A 23,581-nucleotide genomic window follows, 5' to 3' on the forward strand; every position below is an offset into this window, starting at 1 on the left:
TTTCAAAAATAAAAAAGTAGAAAGACAAATATAACAAATCCTTCAGTAGCCGTGAGCCAGCTTCAGCGATTAACTTGTGGCCAATCTTATTTCATTTCATCTGCACTCCCACCTACCCTCATCCATGCCTACTGGATTCGTATGAAGCAAATCCCAAACATCATAACATTTCAGCAAAAATATTTCTGTGACGCTCTCTAAGGAAGACTCTTCATAAATTGTATAATCACAATACATCACCCTAAGCAAATAAATAACTCCCTAATATCATTACATATCCAATCAATGTTCACATTATCCCAATTGTCTTGTAAGTTTTTCATAGTTGGTTATATGAATCAAAATTCAAATAAGACCCATACTTTGCAGCTGGTAAATGGGATTGTTGTTGTTGTCGCAATCTATTTGTTGGAAAAAACTGAGTCATTTGTCTTACAGAGTTTCCCACATTCCAGATTTTGTGATTTATATCTTAGTAGAATCATCTCACGTGTTCCTCTCTATATCCAGCTCATTCTAAGTCTAAAAGGCCAGGCTATAATCGTATACTACCCTCCTGAAGGGATTACTGTGATTCTCAACTGTTCTATATCTGGTAGGTGTTTTTTAGTTTTGAAGACAGAAGCAGATTTCACGTACCTTAACTTTTCCTGATCCCCTTACTCTCAGATGTGCCCTCAGTAGATTTCACAAAATGATGATTTCCTCAAACTTCTTTGCATGCTCTTTCCTTTTCAGGAGCATTCGGAAGATAAACAGTATCCCCAGAAATGTCAGGACCCCCTCTTGTCCCACCTGCAGCCACTCTCCCCTAGCCAGGCACACGTGGAGCTGAAACGCTACTACAGCATCTGCCAAGATACTGCATTGGGGCGACCAGGCTTCCAAGAAGCTGGAGGAGAGTTGAAAAGGGAAGGGAGGACTCGGAACTCCCTCAGCCCCACCATGGCACCCAAGCTCAGCTTAGAGGTTCGAAAACTCAGTAATGGCAGGTTGTCAACATCTCTAAAGCTGGGGCCCTTGCAGCCTCGTGGAGTGCCACTTCGGGAGAAGAAGGCAACCCAGATGCTGGCCATTGTGCTTGGTGAGTTTGGGTCATGTTGAGTTGGGTTGAGTTGGGTTGAGTTGGGTTGAATTTGGTTGGGTTAGGTTGAGTTTGGTGCAGCTGGCAGAAATGGAAATCCAATAACTGTGATATTTATAAATGTTTGCGATTCAGTTGAGAAGGGTTTGCATATGCATGTTAACTCTGGTGAAAATTCAAAAGACCTGGGCTGAAATTATGAAATATAAAATTGGACAAGTGACCTAAGTGAATTGCGTTTATCCATTGTGTTTGTTGTCTATCACGTGAAAGTATAATGGATAAATCAAATAATAAATAAGATAATAATTAAATAAAAGTGTCTGGCACATATTGGATATGTAATAAAGGCTTACTTATTCAAAAATATTAAGTGAAAAAATAAGGATGCAAAAAACTGCTGTCATATGGTGTGATAACATCTAGATTATTTCAAATACAGAGAAAGAAAAACATGAAAATTAATTCACCAAGATGTCAAAAGTGATTGTCTTTGAGTGGTGGGTGGTTATTTTTCTTCTTTCTACTTTCTTGCATTTCCCAAGTTTTCCATAATGTACAAAGTCAGGGTTAGTTTTATAGTAGAAAAAGAGAAAATTTATTTAAATAAAGAAAAAAATTGATAAGTCATAGAGAGCATATAGAGTTAGTGAAGGCAATTCCTCCTGTTCACTGCCACTGGCAAACCTCGCGCTCTTGTATCTCAGGGACTTTATGAGAACACCTGGATGTAATCTCAACAGGAGGAACTGTCAGTCATGTCTTTAAGGTCTTCTTCCCAATGGTGCCTAGGATCATGTCTTGCACAGCTAGACATTAAGTAAATATTTGAATTGAATTGAGAAGTAGAAAAGACTAGTAAAGAGCTACCTAAATATCAAACTAGAAAATCGATTTAGGAACAAAGGCCTGAGATGAATCAAAGATGTAAGCATGTAATTTTCTCATCCAAAAAGAAAAAGGAAAAAAAAGTGGCTAATCACACCTACTTCGTAGGGTTGGTGTAAAAATTAAATGGGTCTGTAAAATTCCAGCATGGCGGCTGGCACAAAGCAAACAACAGTGAGTCATTTTCATGTTACAACAAAAGGAGTAAGCAAACCCTTTATCCAGTTTCTCTCTTCCTTTGCAACCCAGGAGCCTTCATTGTCTGCTGGCTGCCCTTCTTTTTGACCCACGTTCTCAATACCCACTGTGGAGCCTGCCACGTGTCCCCAGAGCTTTACAGCGCCACCACGTGGCTGGGCTACGTGAACAGCGCCCTCAACCCCGTGATCTATACCACCTTCAATGTCGAGTTCCGTAAGGCCTTCCTCAAGATCCTGTCTTGCTGAAGGAGAGGGAAGCATACTCCCTGTGCCCACCCTTAGCTGCCAGGCCATTGAGCCACTGGCCAGGGCCTGCTCAGAACGACTGTGCTGTGTTCTCTGGCGTGGGGTAGGAAGAAGACTCCTGGAGCCAGGACCTCCCCGAGGAGCAGGTGTAACCAACTGCTTCTTCCTAAACAGAATGCTCTACCCAGCCCCCCAGCTAAAATCTGACTTCATCCTGGCAGTCTTCAAGTGGTTGGGAGGTCCCCGAGTGACAAGCAATAATTCAGAAAGAAGCTGATAAAACATGACTCTACACACACACACGCAAAGTTGTCATCAGAGGCATGATTCATCACAGTGAAGGAAAAATGAACAGATCTCATAACTGTCAACTCGCCGGGGTCCTTGGAATCTCAGCCGGTAAACTGTCTTGCAGAATAGCCAGTCTCTCTTCCTTCAAGCTTCTAATTAAACTATCAGGCTGACCTTGTACTGTTGTGGGCCCTTTTGGTCATTCCTTTTGTTCACGCTCTGCTGAATTGTAAAGGCACGGCCCATGCTTCTACCTCTCTGTTGAATCTGGCTGCAATTGGTGAGGGAAATTCCTCACCCTGAGGGAGACATGGTCCCACATTGGGACCTGGGCTTCCTTTCAAACCTTGCTACCCCTGTGTTGTAGCTCTCACTAAGAAGGCACTCTGGCTCCATTCCCATGTTCTCGGAGACTCAACTCCAGAGTAATTCAGGATGAGAATGTTAAGGGAAAAAGGAATGGCGGCTCCCACTGTAGTATCACTTTAAACCGTATGGTTCATAACATGCCTTAGACACGCTTTTCATAACGTGGCAAGGTTTTCCTACCCAGGAACCTTCATCTCCTGCTTCACAGAGACCCAATACTTTCAGACCCTAAACCCATTAAGTCTTTGGTGTCTACAAAGTGCCAGTCACCTCCCAGTCTCTAGACTGATGACAATGAAGAAGATAGCTCCTGCCCTCAAGGAGCCCACCACCCGCTCCTGTGTTTGTTCCTTTACTTGTAAGGGTGGGAGAGACTCCCCTAGACTGCCAGAGGACCTCAGAACTGAGGGCACCAGGCAGAGCTGCTGTCCAAAGACATCGCATGGACAGTCTTCATAAAGGCCTAGCGCAGAACCCGAACAGGACCACTCCAACAACTGAAATGAAAGACAAAATAAAAATAATGTGCTGATGTCATTCAAAATTGCATTTAGAAGGAACTTGAATATTCTCACCCCTTCCCTTTTTACCTACAGAAGCTATTTCTCATTGACTAGAGAATCCAGATATAATTTATGGATAATTTATGAAGTGTTATCATCCTGAACTTCAATAAATTTACTGTTAAGAGCTGTTAGTGCATAGGTGTGACAGAAGCCCACTGCGATGCTGATAAAATTTAAAGTGCACAAGAACTTTATGAAGAATCCAAGGCTGCTTTGCCCCATCTTTACTCCTCTAACCCTTTAGTGTGTAAGAAGGAAATATATACGCCCAGCAATTTCGTTACCTGCTACTCCTGAATGCTTTAAATGCCAGCATTTTAAAAATTTTATTGCCTAGAACAGTATTTATATTGTAATTCTAGTGGAAAAATCCTGTGTGCCTACTAGTTCTTGTACCTAATGCCATCTAGCTCAAGAGGTTTATAGGGCAAGCAGAACTGGGGACTGAGACTGTTACATATCTGAAGAAGTAAAAGTACATGATTCCTAGGTTTTTCCATGCAAAATAAACAGAAAACCAGTAGGACAGTGGGTTAAAATTAATAAAATTCCATGTCAAAATGAGAGTTCTAAAAATAAAAACATAGACAGCGCCAGTATTAATATATTTATGAGGAGGAAGGATAGCAAATATTGTGTATCCTTCCTTTACATCAAATCATTAAAACCTTAGCATAACCTTAAGAAGATAAACTCAGTTTTCAAGATGAGGAAACAGGCTAAGGGAGGTCAAGAAATTTGGCCCAGGTCACACCCAGTCAGTAAGTGGCAGAGCAGAAATTCGAGTGTACGTCTATCTGATTCACAAGCCCGTGCAACTAACCGTCCATGACACACTGCCTTCCACCAGAGAGGGGAAGCGGTGGGAGAAAAAGATGGGGAGAAAAAAACAGAGCCAAGGTTCCTGGAAGAGCCTCAGCCTACTTGACCTGCCTCTGCCGCTAAACTTTCTAAAGCAGACAGCCCAAGGCCCTGCTCTCATTCTTCTGCCATGTTCAACTTCTAGAAGAATCACACAGCAAATTCATAATCTGTTTGTATAGAATCATGCAACAGAATTTAGAGAGTATTTGGTTCTACTCTCTCCTTCATTTACATAAAAGGAAACTGAAGTCCATTACTATTGTCCCCATCGGCGCTCGACAGACAAGCGTGCCAATATACTGACCTCTTCTATAAAAACTATAAACTCCAGATAGATACGAGGAGAAAGTCATCCAGTCACCTTCACCATTAAACTGAGAGGGATCTTTTCCCTAGACAGGAGCCTCTTATCCCTAATCTGAGACAACATCCCCTTCCCAGAATTTTCTTCTGATCCAGAAAGAACTTTCTAGAGGAATTCCAAACACTATCTTCAGCCTTTTCATCCTGGAATTCTTCATTCTGTCATCTCTACCTCCGTAATTCCCACCATGAATCAGCACTTAACCTCAGAGCTTGCTACTTTCAGAGCCAGCATGGCCAAAACTTCCAGGAGAGACATTGGCAGGAATGAAGCAGGGCGGAGTTCTTGGGGCAAACCTGTTCTGGGGCCTAAAGAAGCCTCAGAGCTGACCATACTATTTGAGTGAAATGCAAGTAGTATGGAAATCCAGAGAGATTACACCCAACATTCAACTCTAGATCATGAGTAAATATTTCCTTCTTCCAGAACACCATCCTCTAAAACTCCTTTCATCGACAATTTACTGAATCAACCACTTATTCAATAAATATTGATTTACCACCTTCTATGCGCCAGGCATGGTACTTAGTGCTGAGAAACATCATCGAGGGAGACAGGGTCCCTGCCCCCAAAGCTTGTGGTACAGTGGGGAGGTTGAATTTGTGTGTACACTGATGACCTGCTTTTTGTCTATAGTAAAGGGAATTCATGGTTTTTGGAAGTCCTACATTCAGCCCTGAGAGGGCTTCCCAGACAAGTATTGTCAGGGTTAAGACATAATTAAAAAGTAGGAAGGATGCTCCGGACAGAGAAAACCTTTGAAGAGCTGAAGATGTGAACAAGCGAGGAGCGTGCAAGGAATCTCAAATAATTCTATCTGGCTGTAGACAAGAGACCATAGGACAGCAAAGGAAAGGGCCTCATCTTTGGAGACCTCCTCCAGCTCTGCTCACGTAACAACTGACCTAGAGGTGATACCACTTGCAGAAAACCTCTAGATCTTTCCTCCGCTTCCCTCCATGTGGGCAACACATATCACAGACGACTTACTTAACTGACTTATTTAATTAGTTCCCTCTGAGCTACAGTGAATTTCAATAAATGCAGAATTCAATTTGAATTCTTTGCTCTTTTCTCTGCCAGAGGAGGAATGGCTGGCTGAATGGATGTAGAGTCAGAAACGGTTAAAATGAAGGCAGTGCAGAGAGTTTAGGTCAGAAATCGAGGGGTGGGGGGAGTCAGTCAAAGAGATTTGTTTTCCTGAATGCTTGGGTCAGAGCTAAACAGAGAAGCAGAAAGGCTCAGGGATTTGCTCGGAACTGGCTCTTTCCTGCAGGTCCTGACTCCCAGGCCTATGCTCTCATACTTCGGTATCTGCTGACATCAGAAAACTGAAAAAGCTTAATTTGAATCAACACACAAAGAGCAGAGAGGGGATGACAGGCAATTAACTTGATTCCTCCTTTCTACCTAATTCTCTCCTCATCAGCTTAGGAAGGGAGTGGGTTTCCATGACTACCTCCTGACACGGAGACTCAGTGGAGGGTGATGCCAGTGTCAGCTCCCTTCTGTCGCACACACTGACAGAGGCAGAACCTGGGAGTCGGTGGCAAGCACAAGTCCCAGGACCTCTTAACCCACACACCCCAGTGGCCTTCCTCACTAGACAAAAATGAGACGACGTCATGAATTAGAAGTGCTTTGCCAACTATAAAGTTCTAGCAAATGTGCGAGATTGTTATCATTGATATCATCACCATCATCATCATCATCATCCCCCTAAGCAGCTATTTTTATTCCTATCTGGTTCACAGCCCATCTTTCTTTCTCTTTGCTGATTCTCTAATTGTCTCATGTTATCAGGCACAATCTGTTCAGCCTCCCACATGAAATCTGATTTTTCTCTTGTCTTTTATTCCCTACATGTGCCCAGGATGCTTGGCTGAATTTGTAGTGAAGTTGTTAGGCAAATGGCTAGTCCCTAACAGCACACCCCTTCCCTGCTCCCCCAGCCACGTGCCCAAATATAACATGATCCGAGGCCAGGCTGATGGCAGATGTGTGCTTGCTAAGGGTGACCTGTTCCCCAGGGACCTGGGGGTCTCTGTTCCTCTCCTGGCCAGGGAATGGGGAGCAGAATGCACGTACTCCTCAAGACTTTCTGTCTTTGTTCCTCATGATGTCTGAGCCTAACACCTTTCCTCTTGCTCCTGAGAGAAGGGCACAGGATATAGTGAATTCATTTCCTAGGGTTGTGGTATCAAACGGCCACAAACTGTGTGCTTAACACATTAGAGACTTCTCTCCTAGTTTTGGAAGTTCCAAGTCCAAAATCAAGGTGTTGGCAGGGCCATGCTCTCTCTGAAGGCTGTAGGGGAAGATCTTTCTTTGCCTCTTTCCTAGCTTCTGGTGGTTGCCAGCAATCTTTGGTGTCCCTAAGTGGGGTGGCATAACGCCAATCTCTCCTCCATCTGCACATGGTATTCCCCCATTGTGTGTGTGTGTCCAAGTTTCCCTGTTCTTATAAATCATCAGATTAAAACCTGCCCTGATCTACCGTGACCTCATCTTAATTTAATTACAACTGCAAAGACTCTATTTCAAAATAGGTTTACATTTACAGATTCTGGGGGTTAGGACTTCAACATAACTTTTGGGGGGACACAAATCAGTCCATAAAGTATGGTGAAAGCAATCTGGAAGGCAAGAGGACTTGGAAATTGGATGACATGGGAAAATGCACAAAACTTCTGTCATTCAGAATGTAAGAGGTCAGATTCCAGACTTGGCATGTAGTCTTTTTAGTGGTTTGAGTTAAGTGTGCAAACTTCCTGGCCCTCAACTTTCTCATCAGTAAAAGTGATAAGTCTGAATTCTTAAGCTATGATAAGACAACCTAAAAATAATTCTAGAAGGACATAAATTATCTTCTGAGCCCTAAAAACCTACAAGCATGCTTATTAATAGAGTCAGAACTGTTCAAAGACCATTCTTAGTTGTTTCTGTCTTAAAAAAATAAAATAAAATAAAATAAAATAAAATAAAATAAAATAAAATGGAACTCAACAGCAAACTCATTGGAGCTGAGGAATTATCATATAGTTCCCCTACTTCAAGTAGCATCACTCCAGACGGGCAAAGGTGAAGGATGGTGTTTTGTCTTTAAGAAAAACTTACGTAATGGAGACTTGCATTATGCTTTGAGCAGATTCCATATCCTGCATATTAAAGATCCTTGAAAAGCTTGCAATTTATCACAACCTGAAATCATGGGATTTGAAAGCTGGAAGGGACTTTAGCCCAGTCTCCATGTCATTGCAGAGATTCTAACATCCCTGACCCATGATCATCATCCAGCTGTATGAAAAAACTGGATTACATCTTCCCAAGACTTGTGACAGGTTATCCTTTAGAAAATCCCTCCCTCCTTTCAGCCAAAATCTGCCTTCTTATAAAATCTACCTTTGCGCCCCTATTCTCTCCTCCAGCACAGAAACTTCCATTCCATCTCCCCAATGACAGCCTTTGTGGGATTAAGACAGTTTGCCAAAGTCTCAATTCCTCTTTCTTTACGCCAAGTAACATTTTCTTACACTCTCCATTTTTGTTGATTTCTTCTGGATGTAGCCATGTTGTTAGTGTTTCTCTTAAAATATGAGGCCCCAGATAGAATATAATCTTCTAAACGTTGTTTGTTTAACCAGTTCAGAGTACCATGGACTCATTTCTGCATGATTGGAATATTCAATTTTTAATGACCCAACAAATTACACAGACTCTTAGGGCTCATATTGAAATCCTAAGAAGGAGATTTGCACACTGAATGGGTAATTTTAATGGGATAAACCTTAGGAATCGGCCCCTCTGTGTGAAGGAAATAGGATTCAGCAGAGGGAGGAGTTGAACTGTGATGTAGTCACACAAGGAACTCAGACAATCTCACTGGCATTTCTCAGGGGGCGGGGCCTTTTATGGCCCCAGCCAGTAAATGGAGGTGGACTACCCCTGGGAAGGTGTCGTGCCTTAGGCAAGGAAGCTCTGTGCAGTTGAAAGTTTTCACTGTCAACTCTCCTGGCAACTGGAGGGAACAAATTCCTCAATTCTGAAGGGAGGATCTGGGTGCACACCACATATGCCATTTGGCTCCACTGTCCTACTATAATAAATTCTAGAAACAGCTTCATCAGGAATCTTGTTGGTCTCTCTTCCTGTGGAAGTTGAGTGGGATGGATTATAATCTCTGTCAAAGCAACTGGTCTCAATGCCAAAATAATTCTCTTCATTGCCTTCTTCTGTCATCTATTCTAGATTCCTTTCACTACTGATTAGCACTCTCCTGGTCAAGGGGCAAATCTGATGAAGTGACCCTGAGGGATATGGTGCCCTTCTCAGGCCTTGGCTGTTATACTTATCCATGTACTGGTAAAATTAAAAAAGGAATAAAAAAGAGACACTTCAGTGGATCATCTGGGCACCAAATGTATTCTTCCCCGTCCCCATTGTGTAACAACATCCTTAACTTCTCCTGATTATCAGGATTCAATTATCCTTGCCAGGAGGCTCCATCACTTATCTGTTGGTCTCCTGGCACGAGGAGTTCCAAATGACTAGGTGAAAGTCATAACTTAAAGCTTAATGGGGTTTTCACGCCCTACTACATATATATTCCTCCTTGAAGAACAAGGATCTTTATCTCAAAAAGTTAAACCTAGCATTACTTCATGATCCAACAATTCCACCCCTAGGTGTATATCCCAAATAATTGGAAACAAGGATTCAAAAACAAAAACAAAACCACTTGCATAGAAATGTTCATAGCAGCACTATTCATAATAGCCCAAAGTTTGGAAAGAATCCAAAAGGCCATCAGCACATGAATGCATAAACAAATTGTGGTATATCCATACAGTGGAATATTATTTGGCCCTAAAAAGGAATGGAGTACTGATACATGCTACAATGTGGATGAACCTCAAAAACATTATGCTAAGTGTAAGGAGCCAGACACAAAATGTCACAGATTGTATGATGTCATTTACATGAAATACCTAGAATAGTTAAATCCATAGAGATAAAAGTAAATTGGTAGTTTTCAAAGATAGGAGAGGAGGGTATGGAAAGTAACTGCTTAATAGGTGTATGATTTCTTTGGGGGTGATGAAAATGTTTGGAACTAGATAGAGGTAGTGGTCTCATAATAGAGATACTAAATGCCACTGAATTGCTCACTTTAAAATGGTTAATTTTATGTTATATGAATTTGGCCTTAATATTTTTTTTAACTTTAAAAAGAAATAAAAAAGAATAGGACCTAGAGGTTCCATGTTTTCTGATCGGAAGACTCAGTATTGTTAAGATGGTAAATCTCTTGAAATTGATCTGTATATGTAATGAAATCCTTTTCAAAATTCCAACAGATCCTCCCTCATCCAGAAACTTACAGGCAGATTGTGAAATTTATATGGAAATGAAAACAATCCAGAATAGCCAAAATAAGTTTTTAAAAGAAGAACAAAGTTGGAGAACGTTTACTTCCCAATTTCAAAACTTACTATAAAGCTACAGTTATCAAGAGTATGGTATTGGCATAGGATAGATATATAGATCAATGGAACAGAACTGAAAGTCTAGAAACAAATCCTTGTATCTATAGTCAATTGATTTTCAACAAAGGCAATCAATCGAGGAAAGGAAAGCTTTTTAAATAAATGATGCTAGGACAATTAAATATTCGTATGCAGAAACACAAATTTAGACCCCACCTCATGCCATACCCCAAAATTAACTCAAAATGGAACATAGAATTAAATACAAGAGCTAAACAATAAAACTTTTAAAAGAAAACTTAAGTGAAAATCTTTGAGACCTTAACATAGGCAAAGATTTCTTAGATATGACACTACAAGCACCATAAAAAAAGAAAGAAAAGATAAATTGGACCTTATGAAAACTCAAAATTTTGCATGTCAAAAGACACCATTTAGAAACAAAAGACTAGCTTGTAAAATATTTGCAAAACACATATCTGATAAAAGACTGCATCCAGAATACATAGGGGGTGCCTAGCTGGCTCAATCGGTAGAACATGCAATTCTTGATCTCAGAGTCATGAATTCAAGCCCCATGCTGGGGCATAGAGCTTACTTAAGAAAGGGGGGGGGGGCGCCTGGGTGGCTCAGTCATTAAGTGTCTCCCTTCGGCTCAGGGCGCGATCCTGGAGCCCTGGGATCGAGTACTACATTGGGGTCCCTGCTCTGCGGGGAGCCTGCTTCTTCCTCTCCCACTCCCCCTGCTTGTGTTCCCTCTCTCTCTGGCTGTCTCTCTCTCTGTCAAATGAATAAATAAAAAATCTTTAAAAAAGAAAAGATAGAACAGAATATACAAATAACATTTACAATTCAATAATAACAAAACAACCCAATCACCCAATCCGAAAAAAGGCAAAATATTTTAATGGACATTTTAGTAAAGAAGATATAAAAATCACTTATAAACACATAAAAAACATGATCAACATCATTAGTAATCCAAGAATGGCTAAAAAAAATTCTTTTTTAAGACAGAGAATAACAAATGTTAGAAAGTGGGTAGCGAAATGGGAATCTTCACACATTGCTGGTAAGAACGCAAAATGGTGCAGTCACTTTGGAAAATGGTTTGACAGTCTCTTGGAAAGTTAAAAATAGATTTACCATATCATCCAGTGATTCTGATCCTGGGCATCTACCCAAAAGAAGTGAAAACAAATATCCACCCAAAGACTTGTACGTTAATATTCTTTATAGCATTATTCACAATAGCCAAAAGTTGGAAGCAGCCCAAACGTCCATCAGTTGGTGAACAGATAGACAAAATGTGGTGTATTCATATAACAAACTATTCAACAATGAAAAGTAACAAATTAATGATACATACTATGACATAGATAAATCTCAGAAACTTTTACTAAGTGAAAGAAGCAAGCTACCAGAGACTATATATTGCATTATGCCATTTATGTGAAATGTCCAGAAAAGGCAAATTTATACAGAGAGTAGATTAGTGGTTGCCTAGGGCAGAGGGTGGGAATGGGGATTAACAGTGAATGGGCATGAGGATATTATTGGGATAATACAAACATTTTAAAAACTGGTTGCACAACTTGGTAAACTTAGCTAAAAATCGTTGAATTATATACTTCAAGTTGGTGAATTATATGCTATGTAAAATATGCCTCAATGAAGTTATTTAAAAAATAAAAAAAGCAAGGACCTCTAAATCTGCAGAGTCCAAAAGCACAGAGACAAGAAGTTCAAAATTCCTCAAGTGGGTCAGGGAAAATAATGTTAAGCAGGGGCACTTCTACTTCCATTTCTTGTTTCCTAGATCCATGTGCTCTACTGATGGCGTAAGCACCATTAATGGTCTTTGATTTAGAGTGTATCCTGTGTCTAAAGGCTGGTGCTGCATCATCAGAGTATCATCTCCAAGTTGATGCCTCCATTGTGCATCCAAAAAGCTGATGCACATTCCATCAGGCTAGCAGCTTCTGGGAGGTGTAACATGTAATAGAAGCAGTAGAGCTCATGGTCATGTGCTCATGGCCATACCTCCATTGACATAAGCAATTACCTTGGTCTGATGCAATGGCTGGCAGGATTCTATTCCAGTGGATCAAATGTTACATAAGCACTGTCTGGCTGAGATTGTATGAGTAGGAAGGGCAAGTCCATATTGGAATATTAGCCAGTTCCAGTCAATTCTTATCAAGATGAATCACAATATGGAAGCACCCGTTGTAATTAACTTGCCATTAAGAAGCTGGTTGATCTTTCAAGAGCGGGAGCCATACTGGGAGCCCAGTGCAAGTGTCTGTTGCTAGGAGGCTGGATATTCAACAGTAGTAGTAATTAGATCAGCCTTAGCAAGCAGGAGCCCATATTTTTGGGCCACACATAGCCTCCATCCTTGTCACCATTTCTCAGGCCATGTTTGTTGTATTTGTCCCTTACCATCAAAATTGGGCAAGGGAGTATTCTTTTCTGTCTCTGTTATGTAAGAGCAGAACTACCTTCTCTTGATGATCCAGGTCAATTAACCTTGCTAGGATGGTGACTCCATTTCTCCCTTAATGTCCCTACTATGTCAGCACCGATAGAAGTTGGCTGGTATCAACTAGCTAAGACATTCCGTTTCCTAGGTTGTGTAGAGTTAACTGGACAAGTCATTCACTACTGCCCACAAGTGGTATACATTCTTACTTCAAATATCTCTCTTGACAGGCTTTGTCCATTAGAAAGAATCTCCCTCATCCCCATCTTTCAGAGACATCCCTGAGTAGAGCTGCACCTGTGAAGGACAGCAATAGGCTACTTTTGGTTTCAACCACATACTGAGCTTACCTACTCATAAACCGAATGCAGCTTTTCCCCTCACCCCAGGTAGCCGTAAGTATGAGCTAAGCATGAAGCATTAGTGAAGAGTGGTGAATGACATGGAAGTCCGGGCCACCTACCATGCAGCTTGTTATCGCTCTCTGGCTCTGCTCATACCTGACCCCAGACGTACGACTTTCTTTCCTTTTGATTGTTGCTGGGGGTCTGAGAACTTATGGTGGGCAGTTCTGGCTGCATGAACGCTTGGTATCACATGGTCAGTTTCTCTGATTCTGTCAAGAACCAGTAGGGTCCCAGGAGCTATTTTTCAAAAGGTATATAGTTCCCTGCTACAGGTAGCTGGCCTCACTTCTGAATCCTAGAGGTCTATTTGGGTTTTCCTGTTGAGGCTTACCATAAAATCTATAGGGCATTTTTCGTATCAGTGATATTTCCTATATCATAGAGTTCCCCAGGTCATATGAACCAAGTCACTCTGATTCAATTGTAACAAGGACTTTAGCAGATCACATACAGAGTTCTCTGGATCTGAGACGGCCCTTCAGACTTCTCCCACACTTAAGTACATGGACCAGGCCTTTATACACCCATATTGATCAAGTATGAAAAGGAGCTATCTCCAAGGAGGAGGCCCAACTTGGGGACTGTGGAGCATGGCTCTCCTCAGCTGAGGACTGTGCCCGGAAAGACACTCAGCTGAGAGCCACTGGCCATTAGCCACCAATACATCCACAGCTGCGGGAATTGTTGCCTTAGTTTTAAAAGAGAAATCTAGACAGCAGACAATAACATCCACGATCCGTACTCACCTAAAGTTCCTAGATGTCTTCCATTAAAGTTCTACTAAACCAAGTCTCCCTCATCTTGAACTCCTGTGTCCTAAGATGTGTCCTAGGTTTTTAGAGCCTGTGCTGGATCTTGTATTTGTCATCTATTCAACTTGTTGGTTGTATCCTAGCATTCCAGCTTGCAAAGTCACTTGGAATTGTAACTCTATCATCTGCCTTAGACTGGATTTGAAATTTGAATTATCTCCAAATGGAAGAAGATATCAGAGGGAATGTGGTCAAGTTATTGATAAAACATCGAGGCTCAAATGCTCAGACTCAAACAATATTTGTAGGATATGCACAGGTTATCACCACTCTTACGGCCATCCACAAATACACCTGCCGTTGTTGTCTAGCCCCAAGTTAGTTTTCTGTCAAGGATGCTGTGAAAATATCTGTAAAATGTTTTCTTGAATTCAATATATACCATTGTACCAGTTGGGATTTCTTTGCCGCAGATGGCAGAAAACTCTATCACAAATTGCCTTAAGGAGAAAGTTTACTATTATCACTTACGAAGAACACTATAAATAGTATGAGCTTCAGGTTGGCAGATTCAGAGGCTTATCAATGTTGTCATGGATCTAGGCTCTTTCTAGCTCACCTCTCTGCTCACCTCAGAGTGCAGGTATCCCCCTCTTTTTGAAACTTCAAGTTACACCACTTTGCTTTCACAAAGACCTACGTTAGTACATATTTTTGCTAATCAAAAAAACCCAAAGAAGATTTTCTCTTATACAAAAAAAGGTGAAAAGTGGAAACAGCATTGCAGCCAGCCATTACAGAGGCTGCACGCCCTCAGGGCCGCCGGAATGGCCCCGCCAAGCCCCTTCCCCAGGAACTCTGCGCCGCATCTCAGCATCCAGCCGGCAGAGCTTTGAATGGTGCCTGTGAGCGTCTGTGTTTTATCTTGATCTCTTTCGTGCATCTGTTAGCAAGATGTGTCCTAAGGTATCAGAAAGGGCCCCCCGGGAGATTATTTTGGGGGTTAGGGAACGCTCAAAATGTTTTTATATAAATTAATGGTAATTACTCCACGTCGGCTTATAAAAGACTTCTTAGGAATAGTCCACTTTCAGATCCTGGGGGAATCTTGTATTGGCTTTGAGCTCAAGCTGGCTCCTCACCCCCACCTCCAATAGTGCGAGGTCATGATGGGGTGGTTCCAGGAGTCCTATCCCACCCAACGATGTCCACCAGCAGCAGACCCACTCCCCTCCTCTTCGCGTCATTTCTTTGCCTGTTACCCCTTGCAGACTTCTGCTTATGAATCATGAACAAGGAGTAAGTCACTGTTGCGCTCTAAAATCCATCCTGGCAAAGGGAATGGAATACCACAATTGGCTTAAATTTACATTAATCACCTGCAGTGGAGTGGATGTCAGGGCTTACCCATCCACAGTTGGTAGAATCTAACCTGTTCCCCTTTGTGAAAAGCCTTCAGCCTTAAGGCACTTCTTCCATTAGCTGTAATCACCAATAGATTACTGATAAAGGCTCTGAGAATCCCTCTGTGCTGCACGTGACTTCAATTTCCTGGCATTTAATTCCTCCAGCGCTAGAAACTTAAATCCATTCAGAGAGGTTCCCTGTTTTCTTACTTTCTCACCCATGTGGGACTTCAATTCTCACTGCACCTTCCTTTCAAAATCGAAGGTGGTATATCCCGCCGTCCCTTTCCTCTGGCCCCAGTATCTGAAAGTTGGTTTTCATTTTCCCCAGGTCCCCTTGGGAGCCAAGCTGAGTTTCATCTTCTATTTCCATAACAAATTGACTTACACTAAGCAATTAAGTTTTAGTGGAATTTACTCAAGATCTGAGCAGACTGTGGAAGAGGGAAGGGGCAGATCACCGTTCTCCTGGCTTTATCCCTCTCCTATGCCTTCTCACCACCTTTCTCCCAAATCTGGCCTTGGGGCCCCACATCTTCTCCTGTCCTTGATGCCCAGACCCTGCGAATCTCCATTCCTTGCCCAGGTGGGCTAATATCAATACACTCCTTCCACGCTATCTCTCTAAGAAAAATCCAATTTCCTCTCTTTTTTGCACCTTGGAAAAGACAGAAGCAAAATAAATAATAGAAAAACATAAGAACTACCTAACTTCTGTTAACACTGCACCACCTCACTTACTCAAAGAGCAAGTTGCCCCACGTTTGTTCTCTCGACTCTAAGCAAAGCTTTTACATCCTATGGCAGTCTTTAGCACTTTTTGTAAAGCTTGGTTTATTCCTGACTTTAGCCTCCTTTATTTTGTTCTTGAAGGTGCATGATAGCCTTTTGTGTTCAAGCTTATCTATAATCCCCTCTCTCTGTCTTTTGTTCATGTACCTTTTAAAAAACCTGAGCTCTGCAGAGAGCTCCCTGTACAACCACCTCTTTCTTTAGATGTCTCCCCCTTTTTCTGTGGATTACTTCCTATTATATTATATAATCAGCATTTTATTGTTTAAATCTCCTCCCTCCCCCAAGTCATATTCCTTTCTAAATTCTCACATCACAGAATCACACCTGTGGTAAATACTCTTTTGAAGTGAAGAGTTAATTTGTAATGCAAATAATTACCTCTTTATTTATCTCGTTTTCAAGTAGGAATTTTCATATATCAAATTTTCATAAGGACCAATTAGGAGCAAATTATTTAGCACCTTTCTCCTCCTCTGTCACTTATTCTCCTTCCCCCTCCCACTGTCCTCTTGTCCTTTTCCCCTCTGGTTGTTTTCCTACTTCCTTCCAGGATGCTCGTAAGCCCCCTGGGCTTTAATACTTTCCGTTTCATATACTGGAGCAAGCTTTTGTTGGTACCAGGCAAACTCACCTGCCATTGCCTCCGGAGAAGTTCATGAGTGGAGCCAAGGGAAGAAAGCCCTTCTAGAAGGAAGTGGCTATCTCTGTAACCCCTGACAACTGGGGATTTCCATTTCCTCACTGACCTGCTTCTATAAACTTCAATCAAAGTCCACCTTCTTCTGCTGACAAACTCTAAAGAGTAAATCTTTCTATGCGTCAGCTTCTTGAGGTGTAAAATGAGGGCAATGATCTCTGTCCTGTCTACTTTATGGGTCGTTGGGGGAAGGGGGAAATCACGTGTGAGAACATTTAGATCGGGAAGTGTGATCTAGCTATAAACGAATATCTGTGACTTGTGCTTAATCATAGGTATGTTGTCTGAAAATGTCAAGGATGAGATTTTTGAGTGTGAAACTGAGTAGAAATGAACTGTCTTGAGGGAGGATTTTGAGCAAGGAACATTGAGCATAGAGAGCACAGAGGCTTTTTTTTCTCTTTTTTCAAATTTTTGCTTAAATTCTAGTTAGTGAACATACAGTGCAATATTGGTTTCAGGAGGAGAATTCAGTGGTTCATCACTTACATACAACTCTCGGTGTTCATCATAACAAGGAGTACTGAGTTTTTTAAATCAAGAATTGCCCTGTCCCCACATATATGGGGATTGAGAAAAGGCTGAAGAAGTAGGAGTGTTTCATGAGATAACAAAGTGACGATCCTCCTAGATGATTTATTTCACTTTTGAAAATATTATAAAGACAAAGCTGTCTAGAAGACTGATATAGAGAGAGGGGAATGGAGAGAAGGGCAAGGCTTGCTCAGGATTTGCAAAGGGAGGTGAAGTGAAGGAGCCAAGTTCCTGTGAGATAAAGGAAGTTGTTCTAATAGAGTAGAAATAGAAAGGAAGGAGGAAAATAGCTTTATCAAGAGAAAATAAATTAAATGATGGTTTAGAAACAAGAAAGACCAGTCATGAGATATGTTAGTAAGAAAGAAAGAATTCAGTGACAATTCTAGAACAAAGCTGGAATATTGGGAGGAGTAAATCCTTTCAATGAAGAAGAAAGCGAAAGCGTGACTGCTAACTCCATCCCACCTACCTCTCCACTCACACCTATCACCATCTCCTTCAAACCTTTACCAGGTTCCACCCTGGGATAACATAGGAGAAATTCTAAAGTTCTTAAATTATTTGTTTAATTTTGTCTAACCATAAGCAATATTATGGCAGTTGAGATCAGAATGTGTGTTCTAATTCCTGTCAAAGAAAACAAAAAATAAGGAGACCAAATAAATAGTTGGTTTTTGTTGTGTTGCCTTGGAAGTTGCACGAACAGAACCCACTCACTGTTTCGCCTTTGATTGCTGAAATTCTAATATGTGCCAAGAGTTGTGCTGGGCCCCAGAGACCTAATGATGAACGATACAAGTGTGATGTCTGTCTTCATGGAGCAGATAACTTGGTGGGAGAAACAGACATTACATAAAGATGCATACATATGAGTGTATAATTATCGGTTGGGTAAATATTATGGAAGAGGCAAGGAGGCTTTTATGAGCAAGAATACTAAGGGAAACTAACCTTCTATAGATTGAAGGGCCAGGGAAGGCCTTTCTGAGGAAGCAATACATAGAGAAGCTTCTAGGATAGAAATAACTTTTCCATGAAATGAGTCTGGGGAAGCTTGTTCCACGCAAACCAAAGAACATACGTGAGGGTCCCAGAAGGGAAAAAAACACTTGTGAGTTCAAGCTTTAAAAGAAGCTCTGGGGGCGCCTGGGTGGCGCAGAGGTTAAGCGTCTGCCTTTGGCTCAGGGCGTGGTCCCGGCGTTGTGGGATCGAGCCCCACATCAGGCTCCTCCGCTATGTGCCTGCTTCTTCCTCTCCCACTCCCCCTGCTTGTGTTCCCTCTCTCGCTGGCTGTCTCTATCTCTGTCGAATAAATAAAACCTTAAAAAAAAAAAAAAGAAGCTCTGAAGGAAAGCTAGTGTGTCAAGAATTGTGCTATTCAATCCAGTAGCCACTGGCCATATATGGCTATTTAAATTTAAATTAAGTAAAATTAAAACTCCAGATCCTCAGTTGCACTAGACACATTTTCAGTGCTTGGTAACCACATGTGGCTAGCGGTCACTCTAGAAACAGCACATATTAGAACATTTCCATTAACACAGAAAGTTCTATTGGACAGCATTGATCCAGAGCAGACGTAGGGATTTAGAAAATACTTTAAATAATATTTATATGCGATTTTCATAACATGGGAACATTCTTATGATAAATGAAAGTTCAAGGATTTTTTTGTATCAGTATACAAGCCAGGACAAAGAATGATCCCAAACATATTAAAATAAATGTGTAAGGACTTATAATTTTAGCTCCAACATGTAAAAAGCTGGTAGACATTACTCCCATACTTACAACAAGAAAAAATCTAAACAAACTGAAAACCAACAACTTTTCTTGGACCCATTAGAGAATTGAGGCCTCTGGACAACACTACATAGAAACCTGGCAATATAAGCAAATCCAGAAAAGCACAGCTTTTCTGAAACCAGCTCACCTGGGGCAGAAGCTTCTGGAGCCATAAGCTGAGAGGAACTCTTTTTTTTTTTTTTTAAAGATTTTATTTATTTATTCGACAGAGATAGAGACAGCCAGCGAGAGAGGGAACACAAGCAGGAGGAGTGGGAGAGGAAGAAGCAGGCTCATAGCAGAGGAGCCTGATGTGGGGCTCGATCCCATAACGCCGGGATCACACCCTGAGCCGAAGGCAGACGCTTAACCGCTGTGCCACCCAGGCGCCCCGGGAGGAACTCTTAAACGGTCATTTTAACAGATTGCTGGAGGCTGAGTATGAACTAGTGTGAGAATAGGAGACTCCAAGGGGCCGTGGTATTGGGAGACCCCACACCAGCTTCTCATGATGAAGAACCAAGAAAAATCTCTTCATGTCTCTTGCAGCAGAAGGTAAGTACAACCATTTTGAAATATGCCCAGAGTGTTCTTCATAGCAAAGGCCTATATTACAGAGGAAAGACTTTTTACCGGAGTCTTACATCACCTCGTGGGAAGGGTCATTACCCAAATCCTTCTCTAGCCTTTCTGTCTCACCAACCCCGCAGGGAGGCAGGGAGCAGGGAGTAAAAAAACCAAAAAACATTCTGAAAGTCACCTCAGGGACACAGCCCCACTAAAAAAACTGAGATTTAGTGATAAGATTAGAATGTTTCCCCTCCCTCACACCTTACTGCCATTTCAACAGGGCCCCAATGTAAGAACTGGATTATAACTGAAAGAGCTGCAAGTCACAGGCTCTATCTAAGAAGGAGTTCTTAAGGAAACTCAAAACAACAGTGGGAAAAAACAAGGACACCGAAAGAATTTGAAGTTTTCAACACCTACAGCTATAACAAACATTAAACACAGCCCAACTCCTAGCCAGATTCACATAAAGCCTCACACTAAAGGTCAATTTACCTGAGTTCTTATTATCTGATACATCATTTCTGGATTTCAACAACAACAACAACAACAACAAAATACAAAGTATACTAGAAGGCAAGAAAAAAGTATTGTCTGAAGAAACAAAGTAAGCACCAGCTATGACGATTTTCAAATATCAGTCAGGGCATTTAAAATAACTATGATTGATATATTATAGATTCTAATGGGAAAAGTAGACAAGATGCAAAAGCAGATGGGAGAAATGAAGCAGAGAGATAAAAACTAAAAAAAATAAAAAAGAAATGCTGGATATCAAAAACACAATAACAGACATGAAGAATACATTTGGTGGACTCATCAGTAGACTGGACATGGCCAAGGAAAGAATCAGTGAGTTTGAAGATGTGTCAATAGAAACTTCCTCAACTGAAATGCAAAGAGAAAAAATAATAAAAACAAAAAACAGGGGTGCCTGGGCGGCTCAGTCGGTTAAGCCTCCAACTCTTGTTTTGGCTCAGGTCCTGATCTCAGGGTCCTGAGATGGAGCCCCTCATTGGACTCTACACTGAGTGTGGAGCCTGCTTAGGAATCTCTCTCTCCCTCTCTACACCCCCTAAAAGAAAAGAAAGAAAAAAAAACAGAATATTTATGAACTGTGGGACAATTTCAAAAGGTATAACATATCAGTAGTTGGAATACCAGAAGGAGAAGAAAGATAAATGGAGCTAAAGAAATATTTGAAATAATAATGGGCAAGAATTGTCCAAAATTCATGACAGACATCAAAACACAGATCCAGGGGCGTCTGGGTGGCACAGCGGTTAAGCGTCTACCTTCGGCTCAGGGCGTGATCCCGACGTTGTGAGATCGAGCCCCACATCAGGCTCCTCTGCTATGAGCCTGCTTCTTCCTCTCTCACTCCCCCTGCTTGTGTTCCCTCTCTCACTGGCTGTCTCTATCTCTGTCGAATAAATAAATAAAATCTTAAAAAAAAAAAAAACACAGATCCAGGAAGCTCAGAGAACATCAAACGAGATAAATATTTTTAAATAATAAATAAAAATAAAATCCACACATAGGAATATCATATTCAAACGGCAGAAAACCAGAGACAAAGAGGAGGGGAAAAAACCTTGAAAGAACCTAGAGGAAAAAAACCAACTTAATCTGTAGAGAACAAGAATAAGAATTACAACAAACTTCTCTTCAGAAACTAGGAAAGCAATAAGAGAATGGAATGGAAAATTTGAAGTCCTGAAAGAAAAAAAAAAACCCTTACCTGGATTAAATATTCATGATAAGAAGCAACCTCTAAAAGTTAAAAGCAGAATGAAATAAATGAATCTGTGAAGAGAGTCAATTTAATCACACAGAGAGGAGTCGTTTCAAATGACTTCAAAAACACAGTAACTTGACTATACCTCTCTAGGACATGTATCTCTCCAAGAGCATGAAGAATTATAAAGAACCTTAAAATTGTTATGAGATATTACTTGTCAGTAATAACACCGAAGTTTTTATTCTGACAATATTACATATGTCTGTGTGTGATTGAAGCAAAATAAGTATTTAGACTGCTGTCATCAGGACCTGAGTTTTTAGTGTAAAGAGATACAAATATAAAATACGAAAGTTCTATAAAAACCCCATCATCTAAGTTTGAACCAGAATTCACTGTGTATTTTCTCCTTTAAAAAAATGTGTATTTCCTTTCTCTTTCCACTAAAGAACTTAGAAGCAATGACCATAAGTTTGTAATAAATACTCCTGGAACCTAGACTAGAGCCTCTGAAAAAGCTTTCCAATAAAAGGAATCAGAACTTGTTCGGAAAATAATTAATTTCTGGTTGGGGACAGGAAATTTAAAATGTGATCCTGGAACATCTTTTTACACCAGAAAGAAAAAAAAATAAAAAGATTGAGTTTGGGTCAGAATCAGAAGCCTACAGGATGGTCCTTCCGCTGGCCAAAATGGAAACAATTTGAGCATCAAAAAAAGATAAATGGAATGGTTTTTAGAACAGTAAATGGTTAAAATTCGTGAGTTCATTATAACACTTAAAACAGAAGTTTTTTCAAATCCTCATTGGTCACTTTTAGAGGACGGCAAAGAACCAACCCATTCTTTTGACAACTGATAAACACCGGAAAGAATCATTCATCCCATATAATTTGAACTTCAGTATAAAAAATCTTTGATGATGGAAAGTTTTTTTATAATAAATAAAGGCAGAAAGAATGACAGACTGTCTTAGTCAACTCAGGCTGCCGTACCAGAGTATCATAGCCTTGAACAACAAACACTGATTTCTCACAATTCTGGAGGCTGGAGGGGCCAGCAAATTCAGGGCCTGCTGAGAGCCTTCTTCCTGGTTTGTAGATGGCCACTTTCTTCCTGTATCCTCACAGGGTGGAGAGAGGGAACTCATTTTCTGTCTTCTTACAAGGACACTAACCCCATCAAGAGGACTCTATTGTGATCTCACTCAAACCTAATTATCTCCCAAAGACACCACCTCCAAATACCACCACATTGATGTTAGGGTTTAACAAGAATTTGAGGGGACACCTGGGTGGCTCAGTTGGTTAAGCCTCTGCCTTTGGCTTGGGTCATGATCCCAGGGTCCCGGGATCGAGTACCACATGGGGCTCCTTGCTCAGCGGGGAGTCTGCATCGCTCTGCCTACTGCTCCCCCTGCTTGTGCTTTCTCTTTCTCTCTGACAAATAAATAAATAAAATCCTAAAAATAAATAAATATATAAGAATTTGGGGGAGAACACAGACATTCAGTCCATAGCATCCTCTAATGAAAGAGTGGATCTGGGAAATGATCATTAGTGGCTGCGCGAAACACTAGGTGAAGAGCTAATGGAGTACTAGAAACAGATGGATCAGGCTGCAGGGCTGGGACTACAGCACAAAAACTGAACCAACCATTATGTGCCTCCACATAGAGCACACCACCACCTATGAAATCGTCTTGCCGAAAAAACCATCAAACCTGAAACTGATCAAGCTTCTAGATCAGCACTATCCAATAGAAATAGAACAGAAGCCACGTGGGTAATTTAAAATTTTCTCCTAGCCACACCTAAAATGTAGAAATAAATAGGTGGAATTAATTTTAATACTATATTTTAGTTATCCCGATATATATAAAGTATTATTATTGAAACATACTATCAATGCAAAATTATTAATGTTTAACATCTTTTTTATGTGTAAAGTTTCTAGCATCCCTTGTATCTTTTATACTTGCCTATCACAATTTTGACTAGCCACATTTCAAACACTCAATAGCTGTATGGATGCTGATTCAAACAAAA

The 23,581-nt window shown here is 40.9% G+C and overlaps 1 protein-coding gene across 2 annotated transcripts in view; it reads left to right on the forward strand.

Moving 5' to 3' along the window:
- Nucleotides 1–2,418, forward strand: part of DRD3 (dopamine receptor D3) — a 32,772-nt gene extending 30,354 nt beyond the window's left edge. The window contains exons 5-7 of one of the 2 annotated variants that reach the window (XM_026500295.3): nucleotides 802–937; nucleotides 1,037–1,084; nucleotides 2,222–2,418. In XM_026500295.3, the coding sequence (XP_026356080.2) occupies nucleotides 802–937; nucleotides 1,037–1,084; nucleotides 2,222–2,418 (381 nt within the window). Of the gene's footprint in view, nucleotides 1–801; nucleotides 1,085–2,221 lie in introns of both variants that reach the window. The other variant, XM_026500285.3, reaches the window with a different exon arrangement.
- The last annotated feature ends 21,163 nt before the right edge of the window (nucleotides 2,419–23,581 follow it).

This window comes from Ursus arctos, unplaced genomic scaffold (assembly GCF_023065955.2).
Source record: "Ursus arctos isolate Adak ecotype North America unplaced genomic scaffold, UrsArc2.0 scaffold_4, whole genome shotgun sequence".
In the NCBI taxonomy this organism is placed as follows: domain Eukaryota; kingdom Metazoa; phylum Chordata; class Mammalia; order Carnivora; family Ursidae; genus Ursus; species Ursus arctos.